Raw genomic sequence first — 27,242 nt, forward strand, 5'->3', positions numbered from 1 at the left:
TGGACCAGGCAGAGGAGTAGCTGGGCAAGACAGAGGAGTAGTTGGACTAGGGAGAGGAGTAGCTGGACCAGGCAGAGGAGTAGCTGGACCAGGGAGAGGAGTAGCTGGACCAGGGAGAGGAGTAGCTGGACCAGGGAGAGGAGTAGCTGGACCAGGGAGAGGAGTAGCTGGACCAGGCAGAGGAGTAGGTGGACCAGGCAGAAGAGTAGCTGGACCAGGGAGAGGAGTAGGTGGACCAGGCAGAGGAGTAGGTGGACCAGGCAGAGGAGTAGCTGGACCAGGCAAAGGAGTAGCTGGACTAGGGAGAGGAGTAGCTGGACCAGGCAGAATACCTAATGCATTACAGTTGGCAACATTGACGGCCTACCTAATGAATTACAGTTGGCAACAATGACGGCCTACCTAATGCTTTCAAGTTGGCAACAATGACAGCCTACCTAATGCATTACAGTTTGCAACATTGACGGCCTACCTAATGCATCCAGCTTGCAACAATGACGGCCAACCTAATGCATCCAGCTTGCAACATTGACGGCCAACCTAATGCATCCAGCTTGCAACAATGACGGCCTACCTAATGCATCCAGCTTGCAACAATGACGGCCTACCTAATGCATTACAGTTGGCAACATTGACGGCCTACCTAATGCATTACAGTTGGCAACATTGACGGCCTACCTAATGCATCCAGCTTGCAACAATGACGGCCTACCTAATGCATTACAGTTGGCAACATTGACGGCCTACCTAAAGCATTACAGTTGGCAACAATGACGGCCTACCTAATGCATTACAGTTGGCAACATTGACAGCCTACCTAATGCATTACAGTTGGCAACATTGACGGCCTACCTAATGCATCCAGTTTGCAACAATGACGACTACCTAATGCATCCAGTTTGCAACAATGACGGCCAACCTAATGCATCCAGTTTGCAACAATGACGGCCTACCTAATGCATCCAGTTTGCAACAATGACGGCCTACCTAATGCATTACAGTTGGCAACATTGACGGCCTACCTAATGCATCCAGTTTGCAACAATGACGGCCTGCCTAATGCATCCAGTTTGCAACAATGACGGCCAACCTAATGCATCCAGTTTGCAACAATGACGGCCTACCTAATGCATCCAGTTAGCAAAAAGGCACTAAAGGAAAACTGAAAAAAATATATGTTATGTCCTGAATACAAAGCACTAGGTATGCGGAAAATCCAACACAACACATCACTGAGTACCACTCCTCATTTCGGAGCATTTCAGTGCTAGAGGCGTCACTACAGACTCTCTGGTTCGAATCCAGGCTGTATCACAACTGGCCGTGATTGGGAGTCCCATAGGGCAGTGCACAATTGGCCCAGTGGCGTCCAGTTTTGGCCGGTGTAGGCCGTCATTTTTAACTGACTTGCCTAGTTAAATAAAGGTTAAATACATGTTTTAAAAGCATGGTGGTGGCTGCATCATGTTATGGGTATGCTTGTCATTGGCAAGGACAAGGGAGATTTTTGGGATAAAAAGAAACGGAATAGAGTTATGCACAGGCATAATTCTAGAGGAAAACCTGGTTCAGTCTTGTTTCCAACAGACACTCAGAGACAAATCCCCCTTTCAGCAGGACAATAACCTAAAACACAAGGCCAAATATACACTGGAGTTGGTCACCAAGATGACATTGATGGTTCCTGAGTGGTTTAGTTACAGTTTTGGCTTAAATCGGCTTGAAAATCTTTGGCAAGACTTGAAAATGGCTGTCTAGCAATGATCAACAACCAATTTGACAGAGCTTGAATAATTTTTAAAAAAGTATAATTTGCAAATATTGTACAATCCAGGTGTGCAAATCTCTTAGAGACATACCCAAAAAGACTCACAGCTGTAATCGCTGCCAAAGGTGATTCTAACATGTTTCTACTCAGGGGTGTGACTACTTACATAAATTAAATATTTTTGTATTTCATTTTCAATAAATGTTCAAACCTTTCTAAATTTAATCCATTTTGAATTCAAAATGTGGAATATGTAAAGGGGTGTGAATACTTTGTGAAGGCTCTGTAACTGTTCCACATCTGTATTATGAGTACGTTTCTCTATGAATCGTCCATTTCACATGTGGACCAAAGTGTTCACGCTGAGTTGACCTGAGTTAACTGACTCAAACCAATTTTATTCTCAAAAGCGTGTTACAGCACCATGCTACTTTCCCCCACCCCCTCTCTCTTCAGAAACCTTTAAGTTGAATTTAGAATTTGCAGCCGTGCCATATGCTACCAGTTAGTAGCACAGCGCCCTGTCAGACACGACAGGATGTTTGATGACTGTAGGAGCAGAGGAAAGGGTTAGGAAGACAGATGAAAAGCTACAGAGATGTTATCACATCTCTAATTAAAAAATAGCTCATTCTCATTACACTTCATTTTGTCGCTGCAGCTAACTCTAACCCTTCAGACCGGTCGCTTTCAGGCCTCGGTTAGTGAGACTCCGAGACAGATTTAATGATTCCTCCTGACTCCTCCTTTCATCCTAAAGTTGTTTTTATGTTTGTTTTTTTTTTCCACAAAATAAAACTTTTCTTTCTCTATCTCTGATTTGTGTTCAGGAAACGGGCGTACACCAAGGAAGCGGTGTACAGCGACAAGTTACAGCATTACAGCACAGGAAGAGGTAAGTTCACTACCACAGCACCATATACTACAGACCCTGGTTAGATTCCAGGCTGTATCACAACCGGCCATGTACGCCGCCCTATGGGAGTCCCATTGGGCTGCGTACAACTAGCCCAGCGTCGTCCGGGTTAGGGTTTGGCCGGGGTAGGCCGCCATTGTAAATAAGAATTTGTTCTTAACTGACTTGCCTAGTTAAATAGGACAAAACACATATCAATTGTCCATCATGTTCTATCATTTAGGGCAAAACAGTCCCTCAACATTCTAAATGACCTTGACTGACACCCTTGATTGACACTCAGCCTGGTTCGATCACGCACAGGCCTCATTAAGGGCAATACCAACCCTTCCATGTCCTTCGCGTTTTACTATAGAGGGAAAAAAACACCCCCTCTGATTGAACATTGAGGGCTAAAACATCCCTTTACACTTTCTAAATGACATTGCTTGACACTCACCTCTCAGAGTTGTAACCGTGATTGAACCACACACAGTTCTATCATGCTGAGTACTAAAACAACCTGTTCTAGCATTGAGGGAAAATACACCCCTTCCTGATCCGACGTAGAGGGCAAAAGTCATCCCTTTCCTGCTCTAGGTAACATTGACTGACACTCATCTCTCAGGGCTGTGTAAGCTAACCATGATTGAGCCAGGGTCCTATCACTCTTTGGCCATTGACTGACACTGTAAAGTTGCCTACACCTGCATTGCTTGCTGTTTGGGGTTTTAGGCTGGGTTTCTGTACAACACTTTGAGATATCAGCTGATGTACGAAGGGCTATATAAATACATTTGATTTGATTTAAAGCAAGGCAAGCAAACTCCTTTGTTTTGCTGAAGTTGAGGGAGAGGCTGTTGTCCTGGCACCACAATGCCAGTTCACTTTCCTCCTCCCTATAGGCTGACTCGGCGCTGTTGGTTATCAGGCCTAAAACATTGGTGTCGTCGGCGAGTTGATGTCATGCAAAGTCATGCAGTCGTGGGAGAACAGGGAGTACAGCAGAGGGCTGAAGACACACCCCATGGGGGACCCTGTGTTAACCTTTTGCGTGTAGGGGGCAGTATTTTAGTTTTTGGCTAAAAAACGTACCCATTTGAAACTGCCTACTTCTCAGCCCCAGAAACTAGAATATGCATATAATTGTCAGATTGGGATAGAAAACACTCTAAAGTTTCCAAAACTGTAAAAAAATGTGCGTGACGGATAAAATTGCGCAAGTGGATAGGTGAGTTTTGCGCAACTGAGTAAAGCCGCCATTGTTCCTCCCTCTGTTATTGAAAAACCTACACACTCGGTTGATATATTATCGAATATATATTTTAAAAACAACATGAGGATTGATTATAAAAAACGTTTGACATGTTTCTGTGGACATTATGGATATTATTTGGAATATACGTCTGCGTTGTCGTGACTGCTCTTTCCTGTGGATTTCTGAACATAACGAGACAAACAAACGTCGGTATTTTGGGTATAAAAATAATCTTTATGGAACAAAAGGAACATTTGTTGTGTAACTGGGAGTCTCGTGAGTGAAAACATCCGAAGATCATCAAAGGTAAACCATTTTTTTGATTGTTTTTCTGATTTTCGTGACCTAGCTACTAAATGCGCAGTGTACATAATGCTATGTTGCGCTATCGATAAACTTACACAACCGCTTGGATTGCTTTCTCTGTAAAGCATAATTTCAAAATCTGAGACGACAGATGGATTAAAACAAAAGGCTAAGCTGTGTTTTACTATATTGCACTTGTGATTTCATGAATATTAATATTTTTAGTAATATTATTTGACTGTGGCGCTATGCTATTCAGCGGTTGCTGATGACAATTATCCCGCTACCGGGATGGGTAGTGTCAACAATAAGAGTCAATCCTCACAGCCTGTGAGCTGCCCATCAAGAACTCCAGGATTCCAGTTGCAGAGGGTGGTTTCCAGACCCAGGGCTCTGAGCTTGGTGACAAGCTTGGAGGAAGCAATAGTGTTGAAGGCTAAACTGTAGTCAATTAACAGCATTCTCACATAGGTGTTCCTCTTGTCCAGATGTGTTTTCGCTGTGTGAATAGCTCTGGAAATGTCATCTTCTGTAGATCTGTTGGAACGGTAGGCAAATTAGAGTGATCCAGTGTGACTGGTATGCTGGCCCTGATGTGGGCCATGACCAGCCTCGCCAAGCATTTCATGATGACCGGGGTGAATGCGACGGGCGATAGTCATTTGGGCATGTCACCTTGTTTTTCTTGGGCACTGGGCCGATGGTTGTCTCTTTGAAGCGGGGACTACAGCCTGGTACAGGGACAGGGACCGGTTGAAGATGTCAGAGAAAATGACTGCCAGCTGGTCAGCACACACTCTGAGGATGCGGCCAGGGATGCCATCTGGGCTGGCTGCTTTGTGAGTTTTCACTCTTTTGAGAGTTTTCCTCACATCAGTCTTGGAGAGCGAAAGCACCTGGTCGCCCGGAGCAGTGAGAGTCTTCCTGGACTGCTCGATATTGTCTGCCTCAAAGAAAGCATAGAATGTTTTAAGCTGGTTTGGGATGGAGGCTTTGGTGGGCACCACACAGGTGGATTTTCCTTTGTATTCTCTGGTAGTCCTTGCCACATACTGTAAGTCGTGAGTCTGAGTTGTCGAACATCAATTCAAGTTTGAGTCTATATTGTCTTTTGCATCTCTAATGGATTTGCGGAGCTTGTACCTGCTTGCCTTGTACATGCAGTGTGCCATTTCTCCCCCGGTCAAACCCTCAGAAGAGTTGGCATTCGCAGTTGGTTGTATCAGAGGCTATCTTATGGAGATTTAAAGCCATTAACATAAGTGGAGAAATAAAATAAGAAGATGTTAGAGAGACGGCAACAGCGCTAACCACGCTTATCATCAAGCAATTTGAAGGCGAGGGAAAAACAGTGATAAGTGTTCCTATTCAGCTTGTGTTTTCCCCCTCCACTCTCACCCGCTAACTAATAATAATGCTCAGGAATAGATTATGTCCGATCTTTTCTCTTCAGGATTTGACAGACAGTTTTATAATTACTACTCATTGGTAGAAAACTACCCACTTTGGAAGAAACAACTCCACTTTGATTCTTCTTGGTTGAAATGCTTAAGGAGTGTTTTTTTTCACCCTGGCTGTTGGTAATGGAGTCACAAACTGTGATGAGTGGTGCACTGAATGGGAAATGAACATGCAACACCTAAAACTATAAAGGGGTAGTTCAGGGATTTTACTGAAATTATTGGCACGCTTGATAAAAATGACCCAAAAATACTATTAAATAAATAATTCAAATACCGAACTATATTGTAGGTACCAAAAATTAGAAAAGTATATTTTATACCAACAAAATTGGTCAGAGAAAGAGATTTTGTTTAACAAGTAATAAAACGAATTCTCAAAAAGGTAAGTGTCAAAATTGGCACCTCTGTTTTCAACACTCCATGCTCCCGCCTCTTGCAAGGATAACAACACTGGGCCTTTTTCTAAAAAAATGTATGAGAGTGGAGAACACATAGTCTTTCCAGATCCGTGATATCCTTTGTCTGTGCTTATGGACTGTCCTCTACAATTCAAACTAGAGAATGACCGATATGGATTTGTTGGGGCCGAGGAGGCTGAAGGACAATATTTTAGGTCAATATTCAATATCATTACATTTTAACATTTTTATGACAAAATATCCCGGAGTCATGTATGCGTTAATGCGTCAATTTTAAAATCAAACAATTAATGACTGTTTTTAGCAATCTAACTACATAACATTTTATTTAAATTGTAAATCTCTTCACTAAGCAAAATAGCCCCATAACATCAAAGATCCATCACCATATTTGACAGTAGGTACTTTTCTGCATATGATTCTATTTTTTGACACCAAACCCACCACTGGTGTGCGTGGCTAATGAGGTCTATTTTCATGTCATCTGACCATAGCACTGCCTGGAGTTTGCCAAACGGCATTGGCACTTAGATTGGATCCGGTGCTATGGTCAGATGACATGAAAATAGTCACAAGCACATCAACAGCCATCCATAAACATCACACACACACACACACACACCCACCCACTTCCAAAGGCATCACAAACACACACACACACACACACACACACACACAAACACACACACACACTAATGGATATACACACATCCGCTTGCCACCATAAATGTAGGCCTATGCAGGAACATGTACACATGTGCAGGAACATGTACACATGCATGCACGCACGCAGGCACACACACACACACACACACACACCACAAGCATCTGTCACCATTTATCAACACGCGTTCACTGACATTCACACACTCCCACACAATACATATTTAGTAAATGCCCACATACAACATGTATCCAGAAATGTCCATATGTCAGCCACATGCACACACACACACACACACACACGTTTCCTTTATCCAGAAATGAGTTGTCTCAGCTGCTGTTTGTGCTCCAGCATCTGGTTTGTGCTCCAGCATCTGGATTGTGCATTAATAGACAGACAGCCGACTGTATGTCCACCATCTCACATAGTTAGTGGACAACTGGAGGTCGGAATGGGCGATTAATTAGGGCCGATATCAAGTTTTCATAACAATCGGAAATCGGTATTTTTGGACACTGATTTTGCAGATTAACAAAAAAAAAATGTATGTATATATATACCTTATATTTAAATATATATATATATATTTACACTTTTATTTAACTAGGCAAGTCAGTTAAGAACATATTCTTATTTTCAATGACAGCCTAGGAACGGTGGGTTAACTGCCTTGTTCAGGGGGCAGAACAACAGATTTTTACCTTGTCAGCTCGGGGATTCGTTTTTGCAACCTTCCGGTTACTAGTCCAACGCTCTAACCACCTGCCTTACATTGCACTCCACGAGGAGCCTGCGTGGCAGGCTGACTACCTGTTACGCGAGGGCAGCAAGAAGCAAAGGTAAGTTGCTAGCTAGCATTAAACTTATAAAAAACAATCAATCTTCACATAATCACTAGTTAACTACACATGGTTGATGATATTACTTGTTTATCTAGCGTGTCCTGCGTTGCATATAATCAATGCGGTGCCTGTTAATTTCTCATCGAATCACAGCCTACTTCGCCAAACGGGTGATGATTTAGCATTGTCGTTGCACCAAACCTAACCATAAATATCAATGCCTTTCTTTAAAATCAATACACAAGTATATATTTTTAAACCTGCACATTTAGTTAATATTGCCTGGTAACATTCATTTCTTATAATTAGGGAAATTGTGTCACTTCTCTTGCGTGCCGTGCAAGCAGTCAGGGTATATGCAGCAGTTTGGGCCACCTGGCTCATTGCAAACTGTGTGAAGTACATTTATTCCTAACAAAGACCGTAATTAATTTGCCAGAATTGTACATAATTATGACATAACATTTAAGGTTGTACAATGCAACAGCAATATTTAGACTTAGGGTTGCCACCCGTTAGATAAAATACGGAACGGTTCCGTATTTCACTGAAAGAATAAACGTTTTGTTTTCGAAATTGTAGTTTCCAGATCCGACCATATTAATGACCAAAGGCTTGTATTTCTGTGTGTTATTATGTTATAATTAAGTCTATGATTTGATATTTGATAGAGCAGTCTGACTGAGCGATGGTAGGCAGCAGCAGGCTCGTACGCATTCATTCAAACAGCTCTTCGCAATGCTTCAAGCATTGAGCTGTTTATGACTTCAAGCCTATCAACTCCCGAGATTTGGCTGGTGTAACCGATGTGAAATGGCTAGCTAGTTAGCGGGGTGCGCACTAATAGCGTTTCAATCGGTGACGTCACTCACTCTGAGACTTGGAGTAGTTGTTCCCCTTGCACTACAAGGGCCACGGCTTTTGTGGAGCGATGGATGGGTAATGATGCTTCGAGGGTGGCTGTTGTCGATGTGTTCCTGGTTCGAGCCCAGGTAGGGACGAGGAGAGGGACGGAAGCTATACTGTTACACTGGCAATACTAAAGTGCCTATAAGAACATCCAATAGTCAAAGGTATATGAAATACAAATGGTATAGAGAGAAATAGTCCTATAATTCCTATAATAACTACAATCTAAAACTTCTTACCTGGGAATATTGAAGACTCATGTTAAAAGGAACCACCAGCTTTCATATGTTCTCATGTTCTGAGCAAGGAACTGAAACTTTAGCTTTTTTACATGGCACATATTGCACTTTTACTTTCTTCTCCAACACTTTGTTTTTGCATTATTTAAACCAAATTTAACATGTTTCATTATTTATTTGAGGCTAAATTGATTTTATTGATGTATTATATTAAGTTAAAATAAGTGTTCATTCAGTATTGTTGTAATTGTCATTATTACAAATACATTTTAAAAATTGGCCGATGAATCGGTATCAGCTTTTTTTTGGTCCTCCAATAATCGGCATCGGTATCGGCGTTGAAAAATCATAATCGGTCGACCTCTAGTGACAACGACCCAGACTCTTCTGACAGAAATGTCTGTCATTGGAAAAACAACCCGGAAAAGACAGATTCTTCAACAAACTTCCATATATTTCACTAAGAATCTAATTGCTTGCTGGATTTAGATTTTAATTTACGATCCAGGCCAGCGGCGTGTTAATAATCCCTTAAGATTTGCAGATTGCAGAATGTTTGTATTTTTCTCTCTCTGATTTCTGCCTTAATAAGTTGCAGTGTGTGTCTGATAAATTATTTTCTCACATCAAACGCGGTCTAATTAACTTAACTTGCACTGAGGAGAATATTCATTTATATGTTTTGCCTGTAGCGTGTATGAGTGTATATGCGCACATCATGGATCTATACAGTAGATTAGTTTAGGTGTGTATACTTCAGGACCAAATCTGTGCCATGAGCTATTGGTTATAGGGGATCTTTCTCTCTCTCTCCACCCCCTCTTTCCCTCACCCAATGGACTTTGTTGTTTTATAGCTGGGTAAAAATAGACCCGGTGGTTTGGATGTGCTTTGGCCCACACAGACAACTGATAAACTGTTTGCTATTTAAATTATACATGAAAGTGGGCATGGGTCTGTGGAATATGGAAAAAGGCAATGGGATGCAAGTTTGTGTGTGTGTGTGTGCATGCCTATGTTCCCAGGCCTGAGATTCCTAAGCTGCGTTTCAGTCACACGCATGCACACACGTTCATAATGCCATTATAGAATGCAGAACTCCAAACCCTCTCATGGATTATCTGTAAGCCAGTCTCCATGGAGTCTCTAATCAGCAATTACATCCACAGAGACAGGCTTCAAGGTAATTAGTGTGCTAGCCAGTCTGAGCTTTCATTCAAGAGCTATATGTAAGGTACAAGGTACCTTGATCCCCTCCTTGAATAGAGATCCTATCCTTCCTATCCCCTTCTCAGCCCTCCGCCACTTGACTCTGCTCAGCCTAGGTGCTGCATGTCATGTAGATGAATGAGGTTCATGAGGAGACGATGGGTTTATTTCAACCCTGGTGCCATATTGCAAAACCAGTCTGAGAGTGCTAATCAATGTCATTGAGAGAATTTTCTCTCTGAAGTAATAGGATGTGTGTTTGAATCTGTCTGTAGTTGCCTCTCACATGACGCCCTATTCCCTATATAGTGCACCACTTTTGACCAGAGCACTAGTATGTGACTGCCCTATGTGGCTCTAGTCAAATGTAGTGCATGACATAGTGGATAGGTTGCGATTTTAGGCGTATATTCTATGTTGTCAATTCATGTGTTGAATATGATTTTGACTACCCACAAGCCATCTCATCTGCCTCAGAAACAAGTGTTTCTCCATTCCCAGACATCCCCAGACAGTGAACTGTACTCACCTATCTGTCGCTGGCGCTTAGAGCCGTTGGTTAGCGAGGCGGTTTTATCAGTTTATGAGCATCTATGGGGAGAGATGGTGGGGAAATTGGTTCCTCTGCGATCACAGGGCAGAGAGGAAGGGAGTGAGAGAGGAAAGAAAAAAACTCTTTCTGTTTCTCCGTCTCTCTCTCATTCTGTCTCTCTCTCTTTCTCCTGGCTCTTTGATGTTTACTGTTGAATAAAACGGATTCATCAAAACGCTATTTTATTAGTGTCTGCTGTGGAGGAGTGCTTGTTCCTGGGAGAAAACAGGAGCCCTAATAGACTTGTGTACATTACTATAATTCAAATCCATTCACACAGGCTTGCTTGTTTGCCTACACCCAAAGACAAGAGTCCTGGAAACCAGGGGTTGGAACCAAAATTATTTTTCCAATCAGAACCACTATTTTTTTTGTTTCGTCCCGTGTTCCGACCAGCAAAATAAAGTTCTGAACCGGTTCAAACCAAAAATGTTTACCGGTTTATATTGTTCCTTTGTGTTTATTTTTTTACTTGTGAAATCAACAGTTGTTTACATTTAGCTCATTAAATGACTTCACCAATCAGAGCAGACAGAGCAGGCAGGCTAGTTGTTTACATGCGTGATGGACAGACAAAAGTAGCCTTTGGCACAAGGTTCGACTGAAATAATGCGGGTGGGGAGAGAGCAGGAGAGGGTTGAGAAGGAGGCTTGAAGCTCTGGCATCTTGTTGTGACATGCATTATCTGAATTATTTGAATTATATCTAGGAGGGGCAACTTCTATGGAGGAACTTTGAATGTCTTTTGAGTCCGCTAGCTAACAAGCTTGTGTGTGCTGAGCGGCACCAGGATGAAAACATACTGTATTACCTTTTTGTAGTTAATAAATCCAATGTGAATTTCAAGGTTTATAGTATCCTTAGCTAGCAATGAAAAAGTTGATCCATTCTTCTCTAGCTAATTAAAAATCTCTCTCCCTATCTTCTGAATCATGCGTGTAACGTCAGTACAGTAGACAATGGTAACGTCAGGACAGTAGCCTATAGTAACGTCAGTACAGTAGACTATAGTAACGTCAGTACAGTAGACTATGGTAACATCAGTACAGTAGACTATGGTAACATCAGTACAGTAGACTATGGTAACATCAGTACAGTAGACTATGGTAACGTCAGTACAGTAGACTATGGTAACATCAGTACAGTAGACTATGGTAACATCAGTACAGTAGACTATGGTAACGTCAGGACAGTAGACTATGGTAACATCTGTACAGTATTCATTAGGACAGTAGACTATGGTAACATCAGTACAGTAGACTATGGTAACATCAGTACAGTAGACTATGGTAACATCAGTACAGTAGACTATGGTAACATCAGTACAGTATTCATCAGTACAGTAGACTATGGTAACGTCAGGACAGTAGACTATGGTAACATCAGTACAGTAGACTATGGTAACGTCAGTACAGTAGCCATCAGTACAGTAGCCTATGGTAACATCAGTACAGTAGACTATGGTAACATCAGGACAGTAGACAATGGTAACATCAGTACAGTATTCATCAGTACAGTAGCCTATGGTAACATCAGTACAGTAGACTATGGTAACGTCAGGACAGTAGACTATGGTAACGTCAGGACAGTAGACTATGGTAACGTCAGTACAGTAGACTATGGTAACATCAGTACAGTAGACTATGGTAACATCAGTACAGTAGACTATGGTAACATCAGTACAGTATTCATCAGTACAGTAGCCTATGGTAACATCAGTACAGTAGACTATTGTAACGTCAGGACAGTAGACTATGGTAACATCAGGACAGTAGACTATGGTAACATCAGTACAGTAGACTATGGTAACATCAGTACAGTAGACTATGGTAACATCAGTACAGTAGACTATGGAAACGTCAGGACAGTAGACTATGGTAACATCAGTACAGTAGACTATGGAAACGTCAGGACAGTAGACTATGGTAACATCAGTACAGTAGACTATGGTAACATCAGTACAGTAGCCTATGGTAACATCAGTACAGTAGACTATGCTAACATCAGTACAGTAGACTATGGTAACATCAGTACAGTAGACTATGGTAACATCAGTACAGTATTCATCAGTACAGTAGCCTATGGTAACATCAGTACAGTAGACTATGGTAACGTCAGGACAGTAGACTATGGTAACATCAGGACAGTAGACTATGGTAACATCAGGACAGTAGACTATGGTAACGTCAGGACAGTAGACTATGGTAACATCAGTACAGTAGACTATGGTAACGTCAGTACAGTAGACTATGGTAACGTCAGTACAGTAGACTATGGTAACGTCAGTACAGTAGACTATGGTAACGTCAGTACAGTAGACTATGGTAACGTCAGTACAGTAGACTATGGTAACGTCAGTACAGTAGACTATGGTAACGTCAGTACAGTACCGCTTCTAACCCCGATGGAAGCATCATTCTAATGCATTGATACCTTATGAGAGGTTGTATTACAGCACAGCTACCTTTTTCATTGCACTATGCTGTTACATACATACTACATGGACATATGAATTCAATGTCCACCCACAGCCCATTTCACCACCAAAAACACAAAAGATTCTGCACTCTCACTGATTGTTCATATCCACTCTGATTGGTTCTAGAGCTCTCCCTGAGAGCCGACATGTCTAACTGCCCCTCCCCAATGGGCTGCCCGACCCACTTCTCAGGCTCTCCGGGGATGAAGATCTACATCGACCCCTTCACTTATGAGGACCCTAACGAGGCCGTCCGGGAGTTCGCCAAGGAGATCGACGTCTCCACCGTCAAGATCGAAGAAGTCATTGGCGCAGGTAAATGTGGATGGATGTGTGTTTCTTTGTGCGTGGGCAGGTTGGTGGGATGCAGAAATATCTTTAGCCTATAGCATCCCAGTCCCTGTACCAAGCTCTCTCTCTTTTTTGCTTTGTCTATCTCCCTATCTCTATTTCCTTCTCTCTCTCCCACCTCCCTCCCTCTCTCCCTCCCTCTCCCCCTTCCTAACTCCCTCCCTCTCTCCCTTCCAGCTCTCTTCCTCTCTCTCTCTCTGGGGACATGCCCTCCCTCGATGGGCCTTGCCAGACCTTCTTGACTGTATGGGGACATGCTCATTGGTGTTGATTCATACAAAGAGTTAAATAACAGCAGGCTAATGAGACAAGGACTGAAGTAGCCTCCGGTGGTCTGGCTGAGACACACTGCATGATAGGCGAGAGGAACCGAGAAAGGATAGGGGGAGGAGATGGAGGAGTGGGATGAAGGAAAGGATAGAGGAATGGGGGTTTGCTAATTACAGATTTCCGTTTTTTGTTTATTCGGTGGTGTGGGATCTCCGCAGGATGCCGAGAGGATGATGAGGAATCAAGGAATGGAAATAGTAGATATTTACTGTGAATTTGTTGTGTTGTTATTCTTGTAGTTTCCATTCATGAATGCCCTCCCCAGATTCTGAGCTGCTGTTCAACAAGATAGCCCCACTGTTGATCTCAAATGAGACAATTACTTTTGATTATTGAAAACACAAAGGTCTAACTATCTTCTGCTTGTTAACTCTGGTCCAACATACATGTTGTATAGGGTCCCTGGTCAAATAGGGTCCCTGGTCCCTCTCGAGCCAGATTTGAAGTATTGCACTAGCGCGATCAAATGGATTTATATTTACCGACATCTCAAGGTCTAATATTGACTTGATCTCTCTAGACTGTTGATCCAGCCCTATAACCACACACCACACCTCTCCTTCCCCCAGGTGAGTTTGGTGAGGTGTACAAGGGGCGTCTGAAGCTGCCAGGCAAGAGGGAGATCTACGTAGCCATCAAGACCCTGAAGGCAGGATACGTGGAGAAGCAGAGGCGAGACTTCCTGTCTGAGGCGTCAATCATGGGACAGTTCGACCACCCCAACATCATCAGACTGGAGGGCGTGGTCACCAAGAGTCGGCCAGTCATGATCGTCACAGAGTTTATGGAGAATGGGGCCCTCGATTCCTTCCTGAGGGTGAGTTATGGAACGTGTGTGTATCAAGTGCCTTAGATTATGAGAGCTGCTCCACGATCAGCTGGTCCCCCTGTCCCATGAAATCTTATTCAACATGATTTAAAAGGCTAAACTGCTCCTAGATCAGCACTCCCAATCTAAAACACTTAATGAGTATAGACCCAGGAATATGGATGGTGTTCACTCCACTGTGCCTTATTAATCATTTATAAACACTGCTTACCACCTCTTTTTTATAGTTTCTTATAGTAAATGGGACTGTGGTAATAGTTTATTTACATGTTTTTTCCGTTCACTTAATATGTATTATACAGTATGATGATATACACTAAGTGTACAAAACATTAAGAACACCTGCTCTTTCCATGACAGACTGACCAGGTGAATCCAGGTGAAAGCTATGATCCCTTATTGATGTCACCTGGTAAATCCACTTCAATCAGGGTAGATGGGAGGAGACAGATTAAATCAAGGATTTTTCAGCCTTGATACAATATAGACATGGATTTTGAATGTGTGCCGTTCAGATGGTGAATGGGCAAGACAAACGGGGCTTGGTAGTAGATGCCAGGCGCACTGGTTTGTGTCAAGAACTGCAACTATGCTGGGTTTTTGACACTCAACAGTCTCCCTTCCCGTGTGTATCAAGGATGGTCCACCACCCAAAGGACATCCAGCCATCTTGACACAACTGTGGGAAGCATTAAAGCGTTGGGCCAGTAACCGAAAGGTTGCTGGATCGAATCCCAGAGCTGACAAGGTAAAAATATGTTCTGCCCTTGAGCAAGGCAGTTAACCCCGCTGTTCCCTGGGCGCCGAAGACGTGGATGTCGATTAAGGCAGCCCCCCGCACCTCAGAGGGGTTGGGTTAAATGCGTAAGACACATTTCAGTTGAATGCATTCAGTTGTACAACTGACTAGGTATCCCGCTTTCCTTTCCCATTGGTGTCAACATGGGCCAGCATCCCTGTGTGTGTGTGTGTGTGTGTGTGTGTGTGTGTGTGTGTGTGTGTGTGTGTGTGTGTGTGTGTAGGGGGAGTTTGCAACTCAATATTAGGAAGGTGTTCCTAACTTTTGGCATACTCAGTGTATGTTGCACTAAGACTGCACTGGTTCATTGCAGCATGTTTGTGGCCTGATAAAACCAATATGAGTTACAGCTGATGATATATGGGCAATGTAATGTACATTTGTCAGCCCGCAACAGGGCTTAGGCTTACAGAGCACAGTCATTGTAGATTTGAAAATGTACTGAACCCAATTCCACCCTCCCCTCATCAAAGACTTCCTGAAATAGCCAACTTATGTCCTCCTCGTTTAATTTCTCCACTCATGCCCCAAGCTCTTAATGGACTATCCCCTCGCTCTTTTGTAGTTTGGACGGAACGAGCGAGTGTACAGCTTAATCAATATTCAACCCTTATTTTTTTCTCTCCTTCCCTTCTTCCTTCCCTCCCTCCATCTCATGGATTGGTTTTCTACTCTACTTTGTTCTAATGCTGGTTTAAAGGGACCCTTTGAAGTTGGCTTTGCTAGCCGCCACATCCGTCTTATGTTCCCATCGATCTTACCCTACCCTCTTATTTGTTAGTGTGTGTCAAAGCTCCTCTGAGCATTGGAGACACAGGGAGGAACTAGGAAGGGGTTGGGGGGAGAGAGAGAGAGCTCCCCCATGTGTGAGTGTTACCAACAGTGATGTACGATGTGCAATTTTCACTAGAAACATCCTCTAACCACTCGTTTTGATAGGATCGTGTTTGAGTAATCCAATTTGGGAATCAAAATGAATTCCATCCCCCTCCTTTTGATGTAAAATAGGAAATTATATGCAATACAAGGGCTGTCTGGGATAGTGTGATACACTCTTAGAAAAAAAGGGTTCCAAAAGTGTTCTTCAGCTGTCCCCATAGGATAACCATTTTTGCTTCCAGGTAGAACCTGTTTTGGTTCCAGGTAGAACCCTTTTGTGTTCCATGTAGAAGCCTTTGAGGAAAGGGTTCTACATTGGACCCAAAAGGGTTCTACCTGGAACCAAAAATGGTTAGTCAAAGGGTTCTCCTATGGGGACACCCGAAGAACCCTTTTAGGTTCTAGATAGCACCTTGTTTCTAAGAGTGCAGCGTGAAAGTAAAAATCTAAAATCAAATCACTTCAAGTGTAAAGGCTTGACGATTCCATCACAGACTCAGAAACAACTGGTTTGCTGTGTTGGAGAAGTGGGTTGCATAGAGATAGATAGGCAGCAGGTTAGGCTGTTTGTCACACCCTGTGTGTATGGAATTTTGTACGTACTGTAGGTGTGACGGCAGATCTTGTACAAAAGTGTGCCCTTACTTCCTGACTGTGGTGACACGGATGCGTCCGTAGGCTTTTCTATTCTGGGAATGAGATCGCAGAGGACGTGGAAGGAATTTGAAACACAGCCTCTTCGTGTCAGAACAGTGTTGGCTAGGCATGGTCTCTATACAATCTGACACTCACACAACATCTGTAGCATAGCATGCAAAATGTGCTTGTGTTAGTGTCATGTTGTTGCGGTTTTTAAATCAATTGCATTTCAATCAAGTAGAAACATGCAATCAAATAGAACCGTGTCCGGTCTGAACATCTTCATGCCTAATGCTTTGAAATAGTGTAGAATTCATTCAAGTATGGCTTGTTTACTGTCGACATCTCAGCTGAAAGGCCTGCAGATTGGCCTGTAGATGACAAGTTTAATTTCATGGTGCTGATAATCCCCCTCTACCTCTCCCCATGTCTCCTGCAGCAAAACGACGGTCAGTTCACTGTAATCCAGCTGGTGGGCATGATGAGGGGCATCTCGGCGGGCATGAAGTACCTCTCTGAGATGAACTACGTCCATAGAGACTTGGCTGCCCGCAACATCCTGGTCAACAGCAACCTGGTCTGCAAGGTGTCCGACTTTGGACTTTCGCGCTACCTTCAGGACGATACCTCTGACCCCTCCTACACCAGCTCTCTGGTGAGTCCTACTCTCTGAACCCCCCCAAAAACGTTTTTCTCACCTTTATGTTTTGAAATGGATAGGTTGGTTCATAGCAACAAGACTGTCTGTCTGAAGACCAGTGACATAGAACAGGGAGGATTCTGGAATTGATGTTTATGAAGTGTGTCTCCACTGTGATGTGTCTCCTCCAATTGTTGTCAACAAACAACATACCGGCATTCGGCGTATTATGATAGAGGAAGAAGGTGATTCATTGGTATGTTTTTAGACACACTTAGTCATGGCCCTTTTGTTGTGAGTGTAGTTGTGAGTGTAGCTGTGTGTGTAGTTGTGTGTGTCTAGGACTGCTTGAATAAAGTAGAGGTAACTGGTACATCAGAAGAACTACAGCACTTCTGTCTGGCCATCTCTCATGCATTTCCTTTCAGTCTTCCAGGCCACTCACTTTTCTCTTTCTCAGTCACTCGCTTTCTTACCTCCATCTATTCTCTTTTACATTCCACAAGCCTTCTCTCTTCCTTCTCCTCCCTCTTTCTACTAGTCACGGACTATGACTGTCACATCTTCATTAATGCAGAGACTCTGGGGAAGAACTCCTCTCTCCCCTCTGTCATTGGGATGCGTGGGATGCAGGGAAACCAAAGAGCATCTCAACCCCTCAAACTGACAGCTAGCGCACCGTCCCTCCTCACTCCTCAGGAACTGGCCCTGGTCGCCCTTCCCCCTTCCCCCGCTCATCATGCATTATTCCTGGGGCATCATGGAAGGGTTTGGGCCCCTAATTAACACCACAGAGGAACAGATTTATAATTATTAGACACTATGGCTGGTCTATCTGACTCCATCTCCTCCCCGCTCTGTTTTGGATGTCATCCACAACACACTCACACTCTCGTATCTGAATGCAGTGCAAGGTTATGAGGGCTGTGTGAGTGTGTGTGACCTGCATTGACTTTCATTTGAAACGACTGCTAATTAGTTATTTGTAATGGTTTATTATTCGGTTGCTCCTGACAGTTGGAGGGAATACAGTGAGTCTGCCTGGTGCAGTACACCAGAGTCTGTTCTTTCGTGAGGTCAGTTGTTTTAAAGGATATAGTGAAACGGTTGCCTGAGGGCAACTTTTGTAAAATAATTTATATGCACACACTGTGCATGAGGAAATAAAATGTATTTCCATTGTGTATGAGTCATTTACAACTAAAAACTCTAAGATGTTCTAAAAATAAAGGTGGTAAGGCATCTAAACATCAGCTACCATGATAGTACAAATATAGGAGACTAAATTTAGTTCCTATCTATCTAAACATAGGAGATGATCTTTGAGAAATCAAGGACAAGACAACAACAATACAAACCCACGTCTACCTTTATTTAGAGAGCAGATGCTCCATCATCAGAAGATGACTATATTAGAACTCAACCATGTGTGTGTGTGTGTGTGTGTGTGTGGGGACGTGACCTCCTGTTGGTGGGTTTGGGAAGTGAATTGGCCACTAGGAAGGCAGACCGACCTGGGTCTCTGTGACCCCTGTGGTTAAGCCCTGCTAAAGGTGTTTTTCCTGAACAACAAATAAATAAGAAGTACAAGATCACCATCTGTCGGCTGTCAATCTTGTTGATGCTACAGAGGTTCAGAAGGGGTTAAAGGTTAGAATTGGACTATAGATTATGTTTTTGATGTTTGCCTGTTTAATGTACAAGACTTCTTGAATATTAGATGATGCATCTCAAGGGTTTCATACTGTAAAGGGATTCAAAATATAGATAGATTTTGGCTTTATTATGGACTCCTTTCAAAAAAAGATATGGTGCAATACCACATTGATTTCACAGCAACTGTTTGTGTGCTTAACCTTTACCCAACCCAGGTATTCCCATTGAGATAGGACCTCTATGACACATAACACATAGACATAAATAGCTATTTGCAGAGTCACACAACAGTCTCTTCAAGCATTCCCCTTGACCTTACCGTGTCTGAGCACTAGCTTGGTCCTGACTGTCCTGGGGGAACGTTCTGGGAATGTTCTCTATCCACAGGGGAGAAGTTGTGGAGATGTTTGGCAGAGAGTCGGGGTCCTTGGGTCTCTCATGCATTCCTCTAATTAAGCTATGCATGCTGCCAAGCCTCCACAATGCCACGGCAGCTCCTTTCAATCGCTGACCTCCCTCCGCCGGTTACGAGGTGAACACCAAGGCAATCACAGAGCGAGGCCAGCGCGGCGAGCGAAGGCCAAGGGAATAAGGAAAATGTTATTCCACCGACGACCCGTGAATTACTGTCGCCATCGACCTCCTCCTCCTGCAAATGAATCACCTAATTTTTCCTGTCCTTACTTTGTGATGTGTTCCTCCTATTTTGGGGTGACCAATTACCTGGCCTCCAGAGAGGTGCTGGGGAAGTTGCTGAGGACATGCTGTTAATTGCATAGTGTTAACCCTGGGGATGGAGCTCACACTATGGACATAAGTTTACCTTCTTTCTCTTTTTCTTTCTACTTATTTCTACAGCTATATTAGCACTATTATAGTTCTATCTCTACATTTATCTATCTATCTACAGTTGAATTCGGAAGTTTACATACACTTAGGTTGGAGTCCTTAAAACTCGTTTTTCAACCACTCCCCAAATTTCTTGTTAACAAACTCTAGTTTTGGCAAGTTGGTTAGGACATCTACATTGTGCATGACATAAGTAATTTTTCCAACAATTGTTTACAGATAGATTACTTCACTTATAATTCACTGTATCACAATTGTAGTGGGTCAGAAGTTTACATATACTAAGTTAAAGCTGCCTTTAAACAGCTTGGAAATTTCCTGAAAATTATGTCTTAGCTTCTGATAGGCTAATTTATGTAATTTGAGTCAATTGGAGGTGTACCTGTGGATGTATTTCAAGGCCTACCTTCAAACTCAGTGCCTCTTTGCTTGACATCATGGGAAAATCAAAATAAATCATCCAAGACCTCAGGAAAAACAATTGTAGACCTCCACAAGTCTGGTTCATCCTTGGGAGCAATTTCCAAACGCCTGAAAGTACTATGTTCATCTGTACAAATAATAGTATACAAGTATAAACACCATGGGACCACGCAGCCGTCATACCACTCAGGAAGGAGATGCGTTCTGTCTCCTAGAGATGAACTTACTTTGGTGCATAAAAGTGAAAATCTATCCCAGAACAACAGCAAAGGACCTTGTGAAGATGCTGGAGGAAACAGGTACAAAAGTATCTGTATCCACAGTAAAACGAGTCCTCTATTGACATAACCTGCCACTCAGCAAGGAAGAAGCCACTGCTCCAAAACCGCCATAAAATGCCAGACTACGGTTTGCAACTGCACATGGGGACAAAGCTCATACTTTTTGGAGAAATGTCCTCTGGTCTGATGAAACAAAAATAGAACTGTTTGGCCATAGTGACCATCGCTATGTTTGCAGGAAAAAGGGGAGACTTGCAAGCCGAAGAACACCATCCCAACCGTGAAGCACGGGTGGCAGCATCATGTTGTGGGGATGCTTTGCTGCAGGAGGGACTGGTGCACTTCACAAGACAGATGGCTTCATGAGGTAGGAAAATTATGTGGATATATTGAAGCAACATCTCAAGACATCAGTCAGGAAGTTAAAGCTTGGTCACAAATAGATCTTCCTTGACACCAAGCATATTTCCAAAGTTCTGGCAAAATGTCTTAAGGACAACAAAGTCAAGGTATTGGAGCGGCCATGACAAAGCTCTGACCTCAATCCTATAGAAAATTTGTCGGCAGAGCTGAAAATGCGTGTGCGAGCAAGGAGGCCTACAAACCTGACTGGGCCAAAATTCACCCAACTTTAAAGGCAATGCTACCTAAAACTAATTGAGCGTATGTAAACTTGTGACCCACTGGGAATGTGATGAAATAAATAAAAGCTGAAATAAATAATTATTTCAACTATTATTCTGACATTTCACATTCTTAAAATAAAGTGGTGATCCTAACTGACCTAATACAGGGAATTTGTACGAGGATTAAATGTCAGGAATTGTGAAAAACTGAGCTTAAATGTAGTTGGCTAAGGTGTATGTAAACTTCCGACATCAACTGTATCTGTCTAGTCTTTTCCCTGAGTGACCCAAAGGCTCAAGGAAGGACAGGCAGTGTCGAAGTGATGAGTGGTGTGTCACACAGTATTTGCTGTGTGTGTGTAAAGTGGCTGAATGCTCTCCACACCGTGCAGTGTTAGTGGTTAAAGATGTGAAAGGCTTTTAGTGGCTAACGGTGAGAGGTGTGTGAAAAAGATTGGTGACTGGAAAGTGCAATGCAATCACACATTGTATTGAAAGCCAATGCCCTGAGGAGTAGAGAGAGCTGGCATTTGTGATTCAAGAGTGGTTGTATGTGGTTGTATGTTGGGCAGATGCCTCCCGTGTCACACGATGTATGTTGAGACTGAGGGTTGTTGGTGTGTGTATGGTTATGTTAATGCGTGTGAGTGCGTCCATGTAGAGTTCTGCTCGGGACTGTTTTCTTCATCCCGTTCCCTCCCACTCTCGCTGCTTTTCATACCAGGCCCGTCCGCTCCTGCCGACTTCGTGTCCGACTCCCACCCACTCCCGCAAGAACTGGTCCTAAACCCAACCACAGTCCCTCAATGCTATTTTAGGTGTGTGACACAGCACGCTTTGCAGCCCCGGTCCCAGCAATTTTGCCACCTTAGTCAAGATCAAAATGCGCAAAAATAGCTTAAGAATTCTGTTAAAATACCAGAGATTCTCATGTGGCCAATTTGTATTTTTGGGCTACACTCTTAGCCCCCATAGGAGAACCCTTTGAAGAACCCGTTATGGTTCCAGGTAGAACCCTTTTGGTTCCATGTAGAAACCATTTAGGGTCCATGTAGAACCCTTTACACAGAGGGCTCTACATTAACCCCTAAAGGGTTCTACCTGGAACCAAAAAGGGTTGTACCTGGAACCAAAAAGGATTCTACTACGGGGACAGCTGAAAAACCCTTTTTTCTGTATATCAGCCTACAGGGTAGACGCAGTTTGAAAGAGAGTAGAGTTGGGGTGAATATAGTTGAATGGACACTTAGGGGGCTTTCACACCAAAATGGTTTGGTGCGGTTTTACCGAACTCTGCTGCGTTTACCCACTTAGTTCAATTGGCTTGGACTGGTGTGAACACCCTATCCGCACTCGGGAGTGCCTTAAACAACGCACCGTGGTTCAGGCAGGATGAAAACGATTACATCAACCATGATCCTTTGCTAGTTACGGCCACCTTCACCATGATCCTTAGCGATAGTTTGGTGCCAATATGTGGTTGACGTTAGCGCTACTCTCTTCTGGTTTTAATGTCTATGGCTTCACCACACTAACCGTCTGGCGCTATCAAACCCTTTGATGTTTGATTGTCTTCCATTTGCATCCTTTCCTCTTTCCCCTCCTTTTCCTCGGCATATGGCCCAAAGTACACTTAGTGTGAAATATTGTGTGAAATATTGATGTGGTCAAAGTTACAGGGGACTTAAGGGTAAAGAAGTGAAAAACTTGGAGGAAAGTTGCCATTTGGTCTAAAGGGCCAGGATGTCCTTGCTCTCAAGAGTGCTTTTATAGGGACCAATATAGACCCTGAGCTTATGCAGCATTCATGTCCCTAACAGGGTTGTGTTCAATTCTATTTTATTTGTTATGAGGGTTGTGTTCATTACAGCACGTAATGGAAAACTTTTAAAACGTTTTACAACAGAAAACAAAAAACAAGCGTTATTTTATTGGACAAGCACAATAGTTACTTTTTCAGTCTGTTTTCTTCTGTTTAGTCCCTTATGAACATGACCCAAGGGTTCTTCTTTGCTTCTCTTGATTGTAGGCAAATTGTATTTACATTGCTGTAGAAAATAATGAAAACTGTACCAGGAAGTGCTTGACAAACGCATCCATCCAGACTCCATTGTCAAAGCGGGGGAACATGGCTTCTTCTCCAAGTGTTTTCATGTCTGATTTATACCTCTTGTCACGTGTGCCAGATCGGGCTGATATCTGTGACTGAGGTGGGCATTGATGTACACTGTGTGGGCCGAGCATGATTCAGGCATGGCATTCCACTGCACGGCACACTGAATGGGCAACCGGGTTTAATATGGGACAAAGATTTTGTAATAACGCCCCAGTTCATAGACTGACAGTAGACAATATGGGATGTTTCTGGCCAGTCTGTCAGTTAGTAAGCTAGCGAGCTACCACAAATTAAGTCAGATGTCAGATTCTTCTGTAGTTTTTGTCTAATGGGTCCTCGAAGAGAGAAAGACAGAGAGAGACATAAAGAGAGAGAGATAGAGAACGGAGAAAGACAGAGAGATAGAGAACAGAGAGAGAGAGTGAGAGATAAAAGAGAGAGAGAGAGAGAGAGAGAGAGAGAGAGAGAGAGAGAGAGAGAGAAAGGGTCACAGCATGCTAGTTCCTGAGAACAGAAAACACTGTGACACTGTTAAATGACACAAGAAGAGACACATCAGTTCGTTCTTAAACATCCCAGGTCCCAGATCTCTTATGTGATGAGTCTCAGTGTGCTGTAAGCTGTAATTGCCTATGTTCAACCTCCTCAGAGTCATCTCAAGGGGACAGAATCCAAGGTCGCAGTCTATATTAAACCACTGGAAAAGCCTGACAAAGATGTGCAAATGCATGATAAAAACGTAGGATCCACGCTGGGTTTAATTTGAGGGGCTCATAGTGGCTCCTGAGTCATTAGGGGCCACAGAGGAAGATACTCAAGGGGAGAGGGCATTTCCAGAGGTGGTGTCATCAAGTTGACGATGTGAAGGTATATATTAACTGCAAAGACTACACAGACAATGTTTATTAAAGGTCGGATTTCATACCACTTTGAGACCACCCGAGAAGTGTGTTAAAATAACTTTGTCCTATAGAGGAGCATAGACCTCATGTGACTCCTAGACTAGACTATTTAATTGAATTAAATAGCCATAGAATATGTGGGAACTTGGTGAAATGATGCCTGAAATAGTTCCAGGGAGTCAAATGTAAGTTCCTTTGAAGTTTGAAGTGGAACCTATTCTCCATTGCCCTGTAGACAGTGGAACGGTAGAAGGGCCTGCCTCTCCTAGACAGTCCCTGCCTGCCTGCCTGCCTGCTTGCCTGCCTGCCCGCTCTTCCTGCCTGCCTGCCTGCCTGCCTGCCTGCCTGCCTGCCTGCCTGCCTGCCTGCCTGCCTGCCTGCCTGCGTATATTTGGACAGACTGCCAGCGGTCGTTGCTTTCGAGACATTAAACGTCAGTTTATGGAGCACTTTGCCCAGCCTAAGGAAATGTGCTCGGGACTACTTGAGTGTGCATTGTTTAGGAATGGATTACCGAAAAGTTGGGAAATGGTACTGTGTTATGGGCATTACTGGGAGTTCACTAATTTTTATTCCACCGGAAGGGAATGAATATGCATTTGGGGACAGCTGCTGCTTTAGCAACAACATGATGGTACTGTTTGATGTCTCTTGGAGAGATGTGGTGGGTGAGGTTGCATGCATCAGCAATGAAAAACAAAACACAGTGTTAAAGGCTTGAGGACTCTCATAGTGGGAGAAGATCGTTCAGGGGATTTAATCTACATTCACTACGACACCACGGCAGGGCATTGCTCCAGTTTGTGTAGCGTGATACAAACTGCCATTGGACACTAGATTCCCCTTCAGTCTATAGATTGCTAGTGACCTGCTCCATTGAATTGCTGGATACATACTGCATCTCTCATAGTACACGTTAGCAATTGCAGGTGTCCCACGTGTAAAAGCTGAAGAACATACGCACATCCAGGTCCTTTTTGCAGGTTTTGGAGTTATAGGTGAACTCATGGAGAATGAAAAGGAAAAGGCTGCACCCTGCCGCTCATGTTCCTAGGGGATTTATCACCGTTTTGATCAGGCATCCATTTTCTTTTTATTTTCTCATGTTTCCCAGGGCGCTCCTCAACACGCACCTGAACACATGTTTATTCCCTCAGACCTGTCTGTCACACACCGCCATGTCCCATGATCCTCCTTAACCCTGACAGCACTCTGTCCACTCTCTTCCGGTCTACCCCAGATGTGTCACTACACCTTTCACTTTGTCTGTCACAACCGCTCACAACCAGTTACAACTAGTCACAGCTAGTCAGTACGACTCCCTTTGTGTCAGATCATCTTGTTGACATCAGCGTGGTGATCCACTGCTGGTGTTGGAAGTTGATCTGGAGGGAACTGTTTGAAGTGAGAATCAGTGCTCCATGTCTCAGTATGGCCGGTCAGCAATAATCAAGTATAAAAGTGTTGTTTTGTGGCCTAAAGTCACGTTGTGTATATATAATCTAGTTTCCAAAGACTTCGTGAGAGAGCAATGATGCTCTCATGTTGACATGTTGATCTGAATATTCTTCATGGGATGAGCAGCTAGCTGAAGAGATTGATGGAGCTTGGCTGGAGGTTGATATGCGGTTTAGCTTAGAGCAGTTGTTTTACATGAAGGCATGTCTCTGTGTGTGCTCTCTAAGACTCCAGGCCACCACATAGAACGGCATGTTCCTTTCTCACTGACTTGTACTGCCTGCCTTGTGAGTGAAATGGTATTGGCTGTCTGAGACACACGCATGCTCTCTCTCTCTCTTTCTCTCTCACTTTCCCTCTCTTTCTCTCTCCCTCCCTCTCTCTCCCTTTCTCTCTCTCTTTCTCACTTTCTCTCTCACTCTCTCTCTCTTTCTCTCCCTCTCTTTCTCTCTCCCTCCCTGGGGTATTCATAGTATTTTCTCCTCCTAAGTTAATAAATAAAAATCCAATGCTGCTTTTGATTATATATTTGTCTTCTTCCTCTGTCTGTTTTCCTGCCCGGTCTGCTCTGTTCAGCAGCACTTTGTGTTATTAAAGTGTTGTTTTGGCAGGGCCGGAGCGCTAGCAACTAGCTCGCCCACAGAGGTAATTACTGATGATCTGCATAGCTGCCTCACGAACGCGGCAGCCGTGAAAATGTTATTAGCTTAGCCTGTCTGCGAGGAGCGGTGCAAGGCAACGTGGGGGGGTGGGGGTTGTATAAATACTGTATAAATACATTTGATTGACATGTGATTGATATGGAGAGGCTCTAATACAAGACGTTGAGGTTAGAGGTCAGATAGAGGAACTTGGAAGAGACAGTGTATTTATATTTCTTACTGTTCTTTTCAACTGGCGTGTGTCCAAGTCAAAATAGTCTATTTGAAGCATGGGTCTAGCAAAGTTCGAGATTAGATGGAGGGAGCTGGGTTTCTTTTCATTGGTGCAGTTGATCTTGTATTCATGTGTTTTTCTATAGCCTTTTGACAGAACGGAGGTAAAAGATAGAGCCTTCTGGTGCCTGGAATCAGATGAGAGGCATTAGTTACTGGAAGAAGAACCCTGGGATCTGAGAAAAACGGTCATTAGAGCTTAGATAGATATCCATCAGTCTTCTTTTTCTCAACGAATTACAAAAACACACTTCCATTCACACATCCTCCTCCCGCCTCCCTGCTCTGCCTCCACTGAGGTCAGAGGTTAACATCATGTTCAGGGTTAGGAGCTCACAGAGGTCAAACGCTCTGAGCTGGGCCTTAACGAGCTCAGTCTGAGTCCTTTGGACCTCTACACACACACACACACACACACTCTTGCACATCCATGCATGCACACACACGCATGTACACACACACACACACACACACACACACACACAC

The 27,242-nt window shown here is 43.4% G+C and overlaps 1 protein-coding gene across 2 annotated transcripts in view; it reads left to right on the forward strand.

Moving 5' to 3' along the window:
- Window positions 1-27,242, forward strand: part of LOC139376024 (ephrin type-B receptor 1) — a 325,295-nt gene that overhangs the window by 291,837 nt on the left and 6,216 nt on the right. The window contains exons 9-12 of one of the 2 annotated variants that reach the window (XM_071118102.1): window positions 2,599-2,663; window positions 13,236-13,358; window positions 14,294-14,541; window positions 17,310-17,525. In XM_071118102.1, the coding sequence (XP_070974203.1) occupies window positions 2,599-2,663; window positions 13,236-13,358; window positions 14,294-14,541; window positions 17,310-17,525 (652 nt within the window). Of the gene's footprint in view, window positions 1-2,598; window positions 2,664-13,169; window positions 13,359-14,293; window positions 14,542-17,309; window positions 17,526-27,242 lie in introns of both variants that reach the window. The other variant, XM_071118101.1, reaches the window with a different exon arrangement.

Source organism: Oncorhynchus clarkii, chromosome 20, assembly GCF_045791955.1.
Source record: "Oncorhynchus clarkii lewisi isolate Uvic-CL-2024 chromosome 20, UVic_Ocla_1.0, whole genome shotgun sequence".
NCBI lineage: Eukaryota > Metazoa > Chordata > Actinopteri > Salmoniformes > Salmonidae > Oncorhynchus > Oncorhynchus clarkii.